We start from the raw sequence: 12,414 nt of genomic DNA, 5'->3' as shown, positions 1-12,414 counted from the left end.
GCGACTGGACCTAATGGTCAGGGGTCCCTTTACCTTTACCTATAAGAAAGCTGCCTTTCCATCTTCTGAATCTTCTTCCTTCCTTCCCTCTTGTTTAGCCTCACCTTGAAAGTGGTGCTGCCCCCGAGAAGCCCCTGCCCTCCATCCAGGAGTATGGCGAGGACTCTGAGGACTTCTTCCAGCCCTCGCCAGCCACCATCACTCGCCGCAAACTCCTCTTGCCCAACCTCAACAGCCCCGTGAGGCGCGGCTCCTTCAGCAGCCTGCTAGGAGATGACCTGCGCCAGTTCTCCGCCCTGCGGCGAAATTGTCGCTCCCCAGCCCACTGCAACCGAGGCCGTAGCCCCTCTCCGCAGTGTCGCCGGGAGGTGCAGCTCTCCGATGAGGGCAGCACTGGCCGGAAACCTGGCAAGCTCCTCATTCCCTCCCTCATGAACTACGGAACCCCAGACCTCAGCCCCAGGTAAGGGTCCTCATTGCATTCCTGAACGGCCACAGCAGACAAATGGATTTGGCTCATGGGGTATGATCCGCTGGGAAGTTCTCCTGCAAAAGCCTCAATAAAATGAATAGGATACGTTCAAGAAGGAAGCAGTGGTTTCCTGTAGCTTCTTTCCATTTAACTTAGATTTAGGTTGGAGAACTTCCTAGCACTGGGGTGTAGGGTGGGTGTCAGGGAGCTGTCAACAAGCCAGGACATCCACAGGGCAGGCGCACACACAGAAGGCATGGAATATGATTAGCTTTTTATTAGCAGAAAAACAACAACACAGCAATGTCCTTGGTTCTTCTCAACTCAACGAAGACTTTGCTGAAACTAAGCTCTAGCCATGCCCCTCCCCTCTAGCCTCTCACTCTGGATTGCTCCCAAGTAGGGGGTGAGCTCCTCCTGTGGGCCTGTCTGGCACTCCTCAAGCAGGGAGTCAGAGTGGGAGAAGAGTCAGCAGGACTGGGACTGTCTGAATGCATGCTGCAACTCTCAGCTTCTAATCCTGTCCCGGAAGGCCTTCCTTCTCCTGACACCCCCTTGATCTCTCAAGTCTCCTGCTTCTATCAGCTCCCAGCTTATCCTTTCTGCTGACTGCTCCTCAGTGTCCCATCACCAGGCTCCAGGCTCTAAGGTGTTATCTTCAGAGCCCTCCCTGGAGAGTTCTTGGGAGTCAGGCACCTGCCACTCCTCCTCATCCATCCGGCCCCTGACAGTGGGGGGTCTGTTTTCCATCCAGTGCTCCATTTCCTCAGAGGGATAGACTGCCCCTGAATATGGAGGTTCTAAATTTGATATTCAGTTGCCACTGCTTGACCCTGTCTTACCACTTTTTGACTCCACCCCGCCACAGAAACTAATCTGTCTCCCACCTCCCCAGAGTCGTGGATGGAATTGAAGATGACGGTGGCGCATCAGAGACACAAACCTTTAGTTTCAATGTGGATCAGCCCACGCAGAGCTCGGCGCAGGAGCCTCCAGTGTCAGGTAGCGATGGCAACGGAGGAGATGGGTCCTTCCACCTGCCTTAGAGAGCAAGAAGCCACTTAGCCGTCAGCTATTCAATGCTCATTAAAGAAATGCCTTGCACACTATTGAGCAAGCAGATCCAGCCCTCTGTTGAGCATCAAGGCTCATTAGTGAGCCATCAAGTTAAAACTGGCCATCTCTTCAGCTGACCCGCCATAATCGTATTTCTCTTAAAATAGTTAGCATGTGACAGCTCACTCAGAGAATGAGTTGGGAACCATGAGATGTTGCAGAATGGCTAGGTCTAAGGCCCCTCCAGTTTTGTGGCTGGGTTTCCTAACAGGCTAGAGTGGGGAGGGTAAAAAGAGCCAGGGGGAGAGGAAGCCCACATGATACTCTCCGGTTGTTATTGGACTCCAACTCCCATCATCCCCAATTGTGGACCTGGTGCCTGAGGATGATGGGAGCTGTAGTTCAATGACATCTGGAAGGCCCCATGTTAGCTGCCACTGAGCTAACTGCTTCTGTGGGGGCTTCATTTCTATATGGCTAGATCTTGACCCCCATCTTGTGATTAGAGGAAGTAAAATGAATTATAATAAATAAACTTGTGCAATTGACATAGGTTGCAGCAGTCAGCTTTTCTCGGGACAGAATTAGGCCAGGTTCTCCCCTCCCTGAAGTGACAAAGCTAGGTTTGGACTATACCACTTTTGACTGCAGGTGGTGACTCACATGGCTGAATGGGGCTTCTTTGCTCCCACAGGTCCCCCTGCAGACAGGAAACTGTATGGCAGGGGAAAGGGAAAGGGATAGGCAAGGTGCCTTCTCCGCAACATGCACTTCTTTATGAATGGCTTCTGCCCACATTGTAATATGTAATATCCTATGCACCCCTGAAATCTATATCTGACATGGTATAGTCCAAATGCAGGCTTACCACTTTGGTGAGAAGTAGTCCCTTTGTTCCAGCAGTACTGAAGCTTCATTATTTAAAAATAACTATTTTAAAACAAAATATGCACAGTTCAAGTTTTAGGGCAACAGTGGGGAACCTCAGGTCCAGGGGTCTGATGTGGCCCTCACTACCTCTCCGTGTGGCCCTCACTCCTCAGTGGCCTTGCTTTACACCCTCCTTGAATATTTTTGCCCAGGTGGAATGTGTCCTTGGATAATGCCTCTTGCCTGCCTGGATAGAGAGGAGGCTGTGGAGAAACTAGCCTGTTTCAAAAAGCTAACATTTATATTCATTACTCTGCCCAGTTTTGCCTCTGGCCCCACCCACCACCCTTGGGCTACCAAAGGTCACCCTCCCTTTTTAGGGGTTTGCTCCAATGTGATGACCCCTTGCTCATACAAGCAAAGTGTTGGAGGATTGGGCAGAAAGCAAATTGCTGCAAGTATTTTCTCTAACCCTCTCATCTCCCCCTCCTACCCCTTGAATTTCCAGGGACGGAGCAAGCCAACCCTGTGTCAACTGCAGAAGCTGATGAGGTAAAGCAGAACATCCGAAGGCTGAATCAAGAGGTAGGAAGCAGCAGGGCCTTATTTTATTTGATTTGTGAGTCACTAGGGCACAGTCCTGGCATCAGTTTTCCCTGCCGGGGCTGTGTCCTAGAAAATACAAAGTCAAGTTTAAAATGCTTCTGAGCATGGGCAAAGTGCATTTGCCCAAGTAAGCACAGCATGCCCTCATACATCAAGGACTAGGGGAAACTCTAGATCAGGATGTGATGTTTGCAGATGTCTCTTTCACCCTGAAAACTAAGTGGGGTGGGGAGATGCATAGCTGCAGATCACCACTAGCTGCAAATACCATGCTAGTTTAGTTTAGTTTGTTTGTTTGGCTCGACTGCATTTATTCCTGCCCCCACCCCCCACCCATGGGGGAAGGAAAGGGATGAGGGGGTTGATTTTTCTGTGCATCCGTGGTGTTGGCGTTTCTGACTCAGGGTGTCAGGGTTTAAAATTAGCACCGGGTTGGTGACAATTTCATAGCAACAAAGCCAGCCTTCTCTTTCTTCTTCTCCTCTCTCTCCCCCCACCCTCACCCCACAAAACAAGTTGCCTGTGTGTTCTGCTCCTCATTCTTCATAGGAGCCCATCTCAGGCAGAGCTTTTTTTACATACACACACACACACACTCCCCGCCCCAATGTCCTGTCTCCTCCCCTTTTCCCAGCTGCTACATAAAAGCCTCAGAGACGCTGAAACAGATCGGATCAGAAATAAGAGGCCCACAGCCAATAGCCGTGTTTTTCTGTGTGGACACATGGAGGGATCAGGCCCTTGTAGAGGGCATTCTCAGCACCAAATGGATTATAGTCATTGCAGCAGAATGAACTTCAGATTAACAAATAGTGTGGGACAGGGGCAGCATGGGGATAATGTTGCTCTGTGTGTGGACCACCTCAGAAAGCTGCTTGCATTGATGCACATTATCACACAGTGCATACATGCTCATCATGAGGATGTAGTGGTTAGTGTGCAGGACTAGGACCTGGCGAGACCAGGGTTCACATACCCACTTAGCCGTAAAACTCACTGGGTGACCTTGTCACTTTCTCACAGCTTAAGTTGCCTCACAGCGTTTATGTAGGGATAAAATGAGGACAATGTATGCTGCCTTGGAGGAAAGGTGGGATATAAATCAAATAAATAAGCAGGCATGACACTTTCAACGTGCTCTAGATAAATGCTAGGTATTGATTCTTTTTCTGGTTTCCCCCAGATCAACAACCTGAACCGGGAAGTCTCCCAACTCAGTCGAGAGCTGCAGCATCTGATGAGCCTCCTTCAGAGTCAGCTTGCCATCCAGCCTTCCTACGCCCCTGCCGCGAGCTGCCCTCACAACTGTGGCCAGACCTCGCCTTCCCCGCCTCCCACCAGCAGGCTGCCTTCGTCCCAGAGCATGCCGCCCCTCGGCCTCCCGGCCTCCTCGAGCGCAGACTTTTCAGCCTTCACCAACTCCCTGCCTTCTTCTGCCTCGTGCATAGAGCACTTGGGACCCGGGGAGCAGAGGGGTTCCACTTCCTGTGGCCCCACGAGCCCCACATACCAATACCACTCCCTATGGGCGGACACGGGACACGGAAGCCACCACTGTGGCCAGGCAGCCAAGGGGACTTCTTCCCGGTCGAGTTCACCCACGCCGTGCCCCCTTAGCTCTCTCTCCCCAAGGAACTCTTTCTCCACTTGTTCGGGGCAGGGCTGCCCGCCACCAGCACGCTTCCACTTCCGGTCAAGCTCAGAGACCTTTCACTGATGCCAAGTAGCCTCCTGTCACCTAACCTTCTTCCTGATGGTTGCTGAGGGCTCAGGACTCTGCAGAGAAGCCGAGCAAGCTGGGCCCCAAGATTTGGCTTGTTGGTTGTTTATTTTTTTCTTTTGTAACCAGTAGATATATTTTTTAAAATTTCTCCATGCGGGAGGCAACTGTTCCCATGAGAGCTGAAATGAAGTGAAATTTTGGATTCCAGATTTAAGCGAACATTTGGGTTTTCGACGTTGTTTTTAAAAGGCATTTTTGAAAGAAAAAAACACAAGCAGCTGAATCATGAATCTGGCTGGTGCATTTTGAAGGCAGCGGCTGTGTTTGCATACCATGCTTTGCATTGTCCCAAGAAGCTGAATACATTATGATTCAGCACTTAATCCATAGCTTCCTGCTACGTGCAAACTTGGAAATTCTGGCCAATGGCTTTGAAGCAAGCCAGTATATCAAACCAGCTTCAAATCATGGCTTCAAGTCCAGCTTGCTTTGAAGCTGTGAACCAGGGATAGGGAAGATGTGGCTGGACTATAACTCCCATCATCCCCAAGCACTGGCTGTGCTATCTGGGGCTGATGGGAGTTAGTGTTGTTGGACTCCAACAGGGTTACAGGTTTGGCCCATCAGCATGGGATGATGGGAATTGTAGTCCAAAACATCTGGGAGGCAGCAGGCTGGGGAAGTCTGTCTAAATTTAACAGCATCAAACGGCATGTTGCAATATATTGTTGCACACCACCTTAATCTCCAAGCAGTGCAAGATTCCAGTGATTCTAGGTGCTCACCCAGAGTTCGTGTTTCCTTTTGGGAATGAGGCACAGCGGAGACTGTGGTGTCATAACTCTTAATGACCCATCACCCAGGCAATGATTACCTGATCACAGGAAACTAGCCTGGCTTATATTTTAACACTTGCTGGTCCAAGGGTTAGAATGGCTCTGGCACCCAGTTTAGCTTTCCAAGCTTTGATTAAATTCTAACACTTACTGGATCTAGGAACGCAGAGGAGTCTGGCACCTGCAAATTCATAACACTAAATATGCAGATGCACAAGGCTGATTCAAATCATTTTGGTGCTACAGAGGGAAAGTAGGCAGGTACCTTTCCTCCTGTGAGTTAATAAGAGCACAATCTATCAGGAAGTTCATATGTGCAAGCCTCAATGAAATGAATGGGAGCTGTGCAAGAGCAATAGTTCTAAATAACAGCCTAGCTTGGTGGCAGAGCACTTGCTTGCATGCAGAAGGTCCCCGCTTCAATTTCTGGCATCTCCAGATAGATCCAGGAAAGGCTCCTGGAGATCTGCTGCCGACCAGTGTAGACAATATTGGACTAATGATCTGATTTGGGATAAGGCAGCTTTCTATCATCCTGTTTCAGTTAAGCTTGCACAGGAGAATTTCCATTAGAAGTTATCCTACAGGTTGGCTCTGCCCATCTCCCACTCTGCCACATTTAATGAGGCTCAGATTCCATTATTTGTAGCAGACACCCCATGACAGAGTTCTGGAGCAGAATATATGTGCATATTTCTTCAAGCAGGAGCATGTTAGGAGCAAACGACTAGGGAATTTTTCTTCAAATTTATTTCATCTTTATTTTTTTCTTTCCTCCCCCTAAAACCTTCAGAGTCAGTGTACACACTGTACTTTTAATGCACACTGGAAGCACATTTTCCCCCTCTGAGAATTCCCCCTCCAAGCTTATTCCTCTCAGAGTTACAATTCCTAGCAATCCTTAACAAACTACAGTGTGTACACAGCCTTTTCTCTGATCACTGATTGCTTTTCAATCCTGCCGCAGGGCCAAACCCCCTCTACTAAATTATTGTTTTATTTCTTTTACTATTTATGGTGAAAAAGGGGTACAGGAGGGGGATATGTTATCCTTCCGTGAAATGTCTGACAAATTAAAGAATTTGTTTTTCTATTCTGTTCTAGCAGTTCCTGACGGCTGGGGGTGGGGGTAATCTAAAAAAAAAAAAAAAAACAACCCAGAGGAGAGATCTGCAGCATTTGTCCTCTTTTTTCCAATCTAAAGAACGTAGATTGACTGACTTTCTCTAATTAGCCAATCTCTTTCTTGTCCTCCCTGGAGGCTAATATATCCTGACAGCTTGAACCATTTCCGGCTGCAAAACCTGGTTCTTTATTTCTAAGCCCAAAGGTGTCAAAGCTCAATCAGTGCCTACAAAAAAGGATACTCCAATACAGAACTTTAAAGCATGCAGGGTCTGTGGCTGGAAAGAGCTATAAGTGTGGATCAGTCCTGCTGTGTTTTTCCACAGACGGCCTTTGATCCGAAAGGGCAACTTAAGCCAGATTCATCTGACTGTTAAGCTGAGGTGTGTACACTTGAAACAGCCATTGCACTTGTGCGGATGACAGGGCATGAACAGGAGTTAGAAGAGGGGTTTGGTGGTGGTGGGGAACCGAACAGGTAACGTGCATCGGGTGAAGACACCCTTTGATGTGTAGCACAGCATGTAAATGCAACATGAAATGCTACCTGGGTGAGGGATGACCTATAGCCTCAGTCTGCATGCATGTGCTATGACAGCACACACATTGGATCAGACTGATATCCCATTCCATTCAACTGCTTGCAACAGGGCTCTGTTGAGACTTAATTTTTGTTCAATTGTGTCCCAATGGTTGATTATAATTCTTCACTGCTTACTTTTCAGAAGAACTTGACACAAATTACCATGAATTAACTCAATGAAACCAATCATTTTTTTAAAAAAAACAATAATAAAAACACAATAAAATTTTAAACCACCTTTTAAAAAAATTGATAGGCTGACTTAAACTATCAGAACTGATGCAATCTAGTCTCCAAGAGAGCTATGAGTCAGGAAGTTTGTGGTTTAATCCTTACCTTCTGCCTACCCTGAACTTTCTGGATGGTCTTCAGCAGGGCTGTCTTTAGCATATGTGCTGCTGGGGTGCAAAGATCTGCCCAGCGCCCACCCCACCCCACCCCAATTTTTTTTGGGGGGGCAGGTCAAAGTTGTTGAGATTTTAAGGAGGGGAACAGCGATAAACGCTAACATGAAAGGAGGAAAGCGGCAGCGATAACTCCGTCTTCCTTTTTTTGCGATCATGTGAAAATGAAAGACACCACTGGGGGGGGGCAGATACATCCTGGTTGACCGGTTGGACATCCCTGAGGTAGATAGTTAAGAGCTTAGGCGGCTTCAGCAACGGGCGCCTGGCGCCCCCCAGAATTCCGCACCCAGGTGCCCCACACCCCTGGGTGAAGACAGCCATGCTCCAGCTCATGCTCAGCACCCTCTCCCTACTCTGCAACATGGGAGTGATGAAACTGATCTACCTTAAGCATAGGTTCCCTATATTTGGGGACCCTTGGGCACATTTGCAAACTGGAGAAACTGGTGGACACCACATACACACCACGATCAAGCACAAAGCACAGCCTTTTCTATCAGCCACAAGAATACTAGTTTCAAACCTGATTTCAGCTTGTGGAGAGTTGGAAGAATGGAGCCCTATGGCATTTGGGAAAGCCTCTGTAGGTGTCCATGGGCAGCATGTTGGTGACCTCTTAAGGCTATTGTGAGGATTGCAACAATAGAATGCATGTTCTGAACACTCAGGAAACCTCGTATATGTTAAGTATTACTACTAAGTGCTTCAAGGTACAGCTAAATAGCAAAAGCTTAACAATGTGACAGGTTATTTTTTTATGAAATCCTTGAAGGCCTTCAGTACAAGGTAAAAACCCTGATCCTCCAGAATTCGTAATTGCACACAGAGCTTGCTTGAGTAGGACAGGCTCCTGCTGCAAAATTAATTCCCTTGTAAATGATAATTTTGTGTAGGGGGTGGAGGAGAAGTGAATAGTGCTTCAGCCTCACCCCACAATGCTTTACAGCAGTACTGGCTCACCCAGTCAGCTGCCAGTCTGATATAGAGAACAAGTGATGTACATTGATGCATGAGCCAAGGTTTGGCATGAAAAAGCTCCCCATCTACAATTGGCACTGGCCAATTGGATTCTTCATTCACTCACACTCCTGAACTGCTTGGGATTGTGCCACAGGGAAGCAGCGGGTGGAAGCTGAGGAAGTCTTTCTTTACATTAGCAAAACAGGGAATCAATTTTAGAAAACACCTTTGGCACACAAATCAATAGAAGCCCTACAGTGTCAACAAACTGAAAGTCCCACTCTCTCTAGCATCACAAAGCTGAAAGTTTGGATGTATTTATTTAAAAATCATAACCGCTTTTCACACCGTAGGTCTCAAAGTGGCTTACAAACAATAAGAGATAACAGTGCCATCTTCTCCCTCCTCTTGTGGAATCCCACTCTTGGAGAGTCTTCTCAGAAGTAAGCCCCATTAGGCCCAGTGGGACTTACTCCCAGGTAAGTGTGCGCGTGGCACACCCTCCAACATTTCTCTGATGAAAATAGGGGCATCCTATTCCATAATAATAATAATTTTATTATTTATACCCCACCCATCTGACTGGGTTGCCCCAGCCATTCTGGGCAGCTTCCAATATATATAAAAACATTAAACATTTATACAGGGCTGCCTTCAGAGGTCTTCTAAGGGTTGTGTAGTTACTTATCTCTTTGGCTCGGGGTTGGCATAACTCCATACCCTCCAACATTTCTCTGATAAAAATAGGGACATTCTGGGATCAAATCAGAAACCAGGGCAGCTTCTGTAAATCTGGGACTATCCCTGGAAAATAAGGACACTTGGAGGGTCTGATGTGGTATTCTTCAGAACAAAACGTCAAGGACATAGCTACACAAAACCTCCACATTGTTCCACCCAATCTCTTCTCAGTTCCTCAAAACAATTTGTTCTGCTGCAGCATCTCAGTTAAACTTGCATTTATCTGGAAGATAAGCCCCTGGGTTCCAATAGGACTCATTTCCAAGTGGGTTTGCTTAAGGGCATAATGTACCCTTGGAGTTCTGCTTGTTTAAACCAATTGCCATCCTGAGAAAAGTCTTCACATCACTGTTGTTCTACGCAGCAAATGTCAACTACTGTTACATAGAATGTCTGGCCTGGCCTGCTCTGGACCAATAAATTAGTCTGGCCTCCATTTCTGTGAACCAATCCAAAATGCCTTCACATGAAGCCTTATGTGCTGTGCTAAGACCTCCAGCTAGCTGGCAGTATGAAACTGATTGCTGATTTTTAGAAAGAGGAACTGAAATGTGCTTCGGAATACACAACTGGTCATTGCAAATGTTCTAACATGGGAGATGACGGTGATGGTACGCATGTGATGTCCTGCCTGCTAAATCCTAGATTTCAGGGAGTAAGTTTTTTTGTGATCATTTCCTAGCAAAGGAAATAACCCTCTGTCTGCTTTTCAATAAATGTGTGTGCTCTCGCTGAAGATGGTGTATTCTGCATATGCACAGAGTCACTTCTTTTCCAGGACACTGAAAAGAGATTCCACCTCTCTGACCTGCAGACTGGTGATCTGAAGGGTGGCAGGCTGTTCTTTTGCAGACTCTTGTGCATGGCAGACTCTTAGCTGATTTTGCCTCAGTTCTGAGGGTTTATATATGACATCACACAGGGATATCACAAGATATAAATCCTGAGGAGGAACTAGCAGCATCTGCTAAACAGAAACTCCCAACATTTCTGCACTCATCCCTCTTTCTTCCTTGTTTGAGTAGGTACCATTGTAACCCTGCCTAGCTAAGCATCTTGGATTGCAGGTTTGTTGCTATGGCAACTGTTGCCACTGCTTTGGTGGTCACTACTGCGTTGCATAGAGACTGGGTCGGAAGTGAGGGTGGGGTGGCAGGGCAAATGTCCCACTGCAGCCTTCCTTCCTCATGTCCCTCATGCCAGGCCCCTTGATTACCTCTTCCCTGGGATTCGGTCCTGTTGTCATGATGGGGCCCATGTCTCCTAGCAACCAGTAGCACAGCTGCCTCCACCTTGACAACGCTGCCCTGCTTTCTTTCCTAATAAGACCTGAAGGGGCATTTCATCACCTACCCCGGAGAATGGACTCTGCGCAGTTAGGTGACGACAACAGCTTGCTATGACCCAACCCACCAGCAGTTTTCCAAAGGGATGATAAGCTGGATGTAAACAACGTTTGTTTGTTTGTTTGTTTGTTTGAAAAAAACCCAGCTCCTTCTTTCCTTAGAAAAGAGAGAAAGGTCCAAAGTTATATTTACATCTTTTTAAAAAAACAACAACCGGAAAAGAACAAAAACTATATGAAATAGGTTGTACCATACACTTGTTAATTTTCTTGCATTAATTTAGAATATTTACTCTCCTCGTGTGTATGTTTTTGGTTTTTTTTAAATCAAGAGGAAATCATGCCTCTGATTATGTGCAATGGACCTTTCACCTCCCAGCAGGTAGTCACTATATCCTTGGAAAGGGGCAGGGGTCGGGGAGAGAGAGCGTCTAGGTCAGAAGGTATGGCTAGATGGCTAAAGCCTCAGCACCTCCTAGTTTGGATAAAGTAGAGAGGGAAATGTGTTTGCCTGTCTGCTTTTCCTTGGCCTGAGGCGTCCTCTACTGGTCGGTTACAACCTAGCACCCATGAGGACTCTGTAAACGCTTACTAATAATCCTTTTTCGTGGGTGATGTAAACCCATGCGAGCACTGCCCTCCCCCATTAATCTATTTTTTGATAACCTGCTTCATTGGCAGTATATTAAGAACAGGGCGAGCACAAGTCATTTCACTGCTGAGGCAAAAGGACTAGATGACGCTCTGTTGAGTTGTACAGAAGTTGAGCAGTGTGATAGCTGACTCTTAACTCGGTCACTTCCACACCATATATTTAAAAGCACATGCGTTCCCCACCGCAGAACCCTGGAAAATGTAGGTTACCTCTCACAAAGCTACAATTCCTAGATCCCTGAACAAACTGGAGTTCCCAGGACTCTTTGGGGGAAACCATGAGCTTTCTGTGTATGGTCTGGGTATGGCCAGCAGTCAGCATCCTCCACACCTGAGAACAGCAGTCTAGTTTAAAGGGCAAGGGTTGTCCTGAAAATGATGGTTCAGTTGTGTATGTAAGAAAGGAATGCACTGAAAGTACTCACCAGCCTGGGAAGAAAGGGAGACATGCATAGCACTGTCACTTTCTGCTTCATTTGAATAGGAAAGAACCCACCATAGGCTTTCCAGGCACTTGCAACATACAAACGGAAGGGGAAAAGATTAGTTGTGTCCTGTACTGTGGGAACTCAGCACATAGATAAGAACAAAAGAGTATCCCTGCTGGATGAGGCCCATGGCCCATCTAGTCCAGCATCCTGTTCTCACAGTGGTCAACCAGATGCCTGTGGGAAACCAGAAAACAGAATTTCTCAAGAGCCCTCTCCTCTCCTATAGTTTCCAGCAACTGGTATTCAGAAGCATCCCTGTCTTCAGCTGTGGAGGGCCACCAATAGCCCTCTCCTCCACGAATTTGTCCAATGCTTTTTTAAAAACCACCCGAATAGGCATCCATCACTGCCTCCTAGGGGAGCAAGTTTGAACTAAGGGAGCCAGAATTGTTAAAGAAAATAACATTTTGATTAGTGATAGAAACAATTTACCCAAGTAAAATAACAAAAACCAACACCAGGGTATGTGTGCGTGAAATTTAAAAATGACGTCTTCAAAGAATCTGAGAATATCTTCAAATAAGAATTGCGTTTGCAGCCCGCTC

The 12,414-nt window shown here is 47.0% G+C and overlaps 1 protein-coding gene across 2 annotated transcripts in view; it reads left to right on the top strand.

Annotated features, from left to right (window-relative positions):
- KCNH4 (potassium voltage-gated channel subfamily H member 4) overlaps positions 1-6,656 on the top strand; it is a 50,056-nt gene extending 43,400 nt beyond the window's left edge. For both annotated transcript variants that reach the window (XM_083408534.1, XM_083408535.1), the window contains exons 13-16: positions 99-463; positions 1,368-1,474; positions 2,907-2,983; positions 4,188-6,656. In XM_083408534.1, the coding sequence (XP_083264660.1) occupies positions 99-463; positions 1,368-1,474; positions 2,907-2,983; positions 4,188-4,721 (1,083 nt within the window). In that variant the 3' untranslated portion in view covers positions 4,722-6,656. The remainder of the gene's footprint in view (positions 1-98; positions 464-1,367; positions 1,475-2,906; positions 2,984-4,187) is intronic.
- Positions 6,657-12,414: the final 5,758 nt, after the last annotated feature.

Source organism: Podarcis tiliguerta (genome assembly GCF_965153285.1).
Source record: "Podarcis tiliguerta genome assembly, chromosome: 13".
NCBI classification, from domain to species: Eukaryota; Metazoa; Chordata; class Lepidosauria; order Squamata; family Lacertidae; genus Podarcis; species Podarcis tiliguerta.
This window is presented reverse-complemented; position numbering and strand designations above follow the sequence as displayed.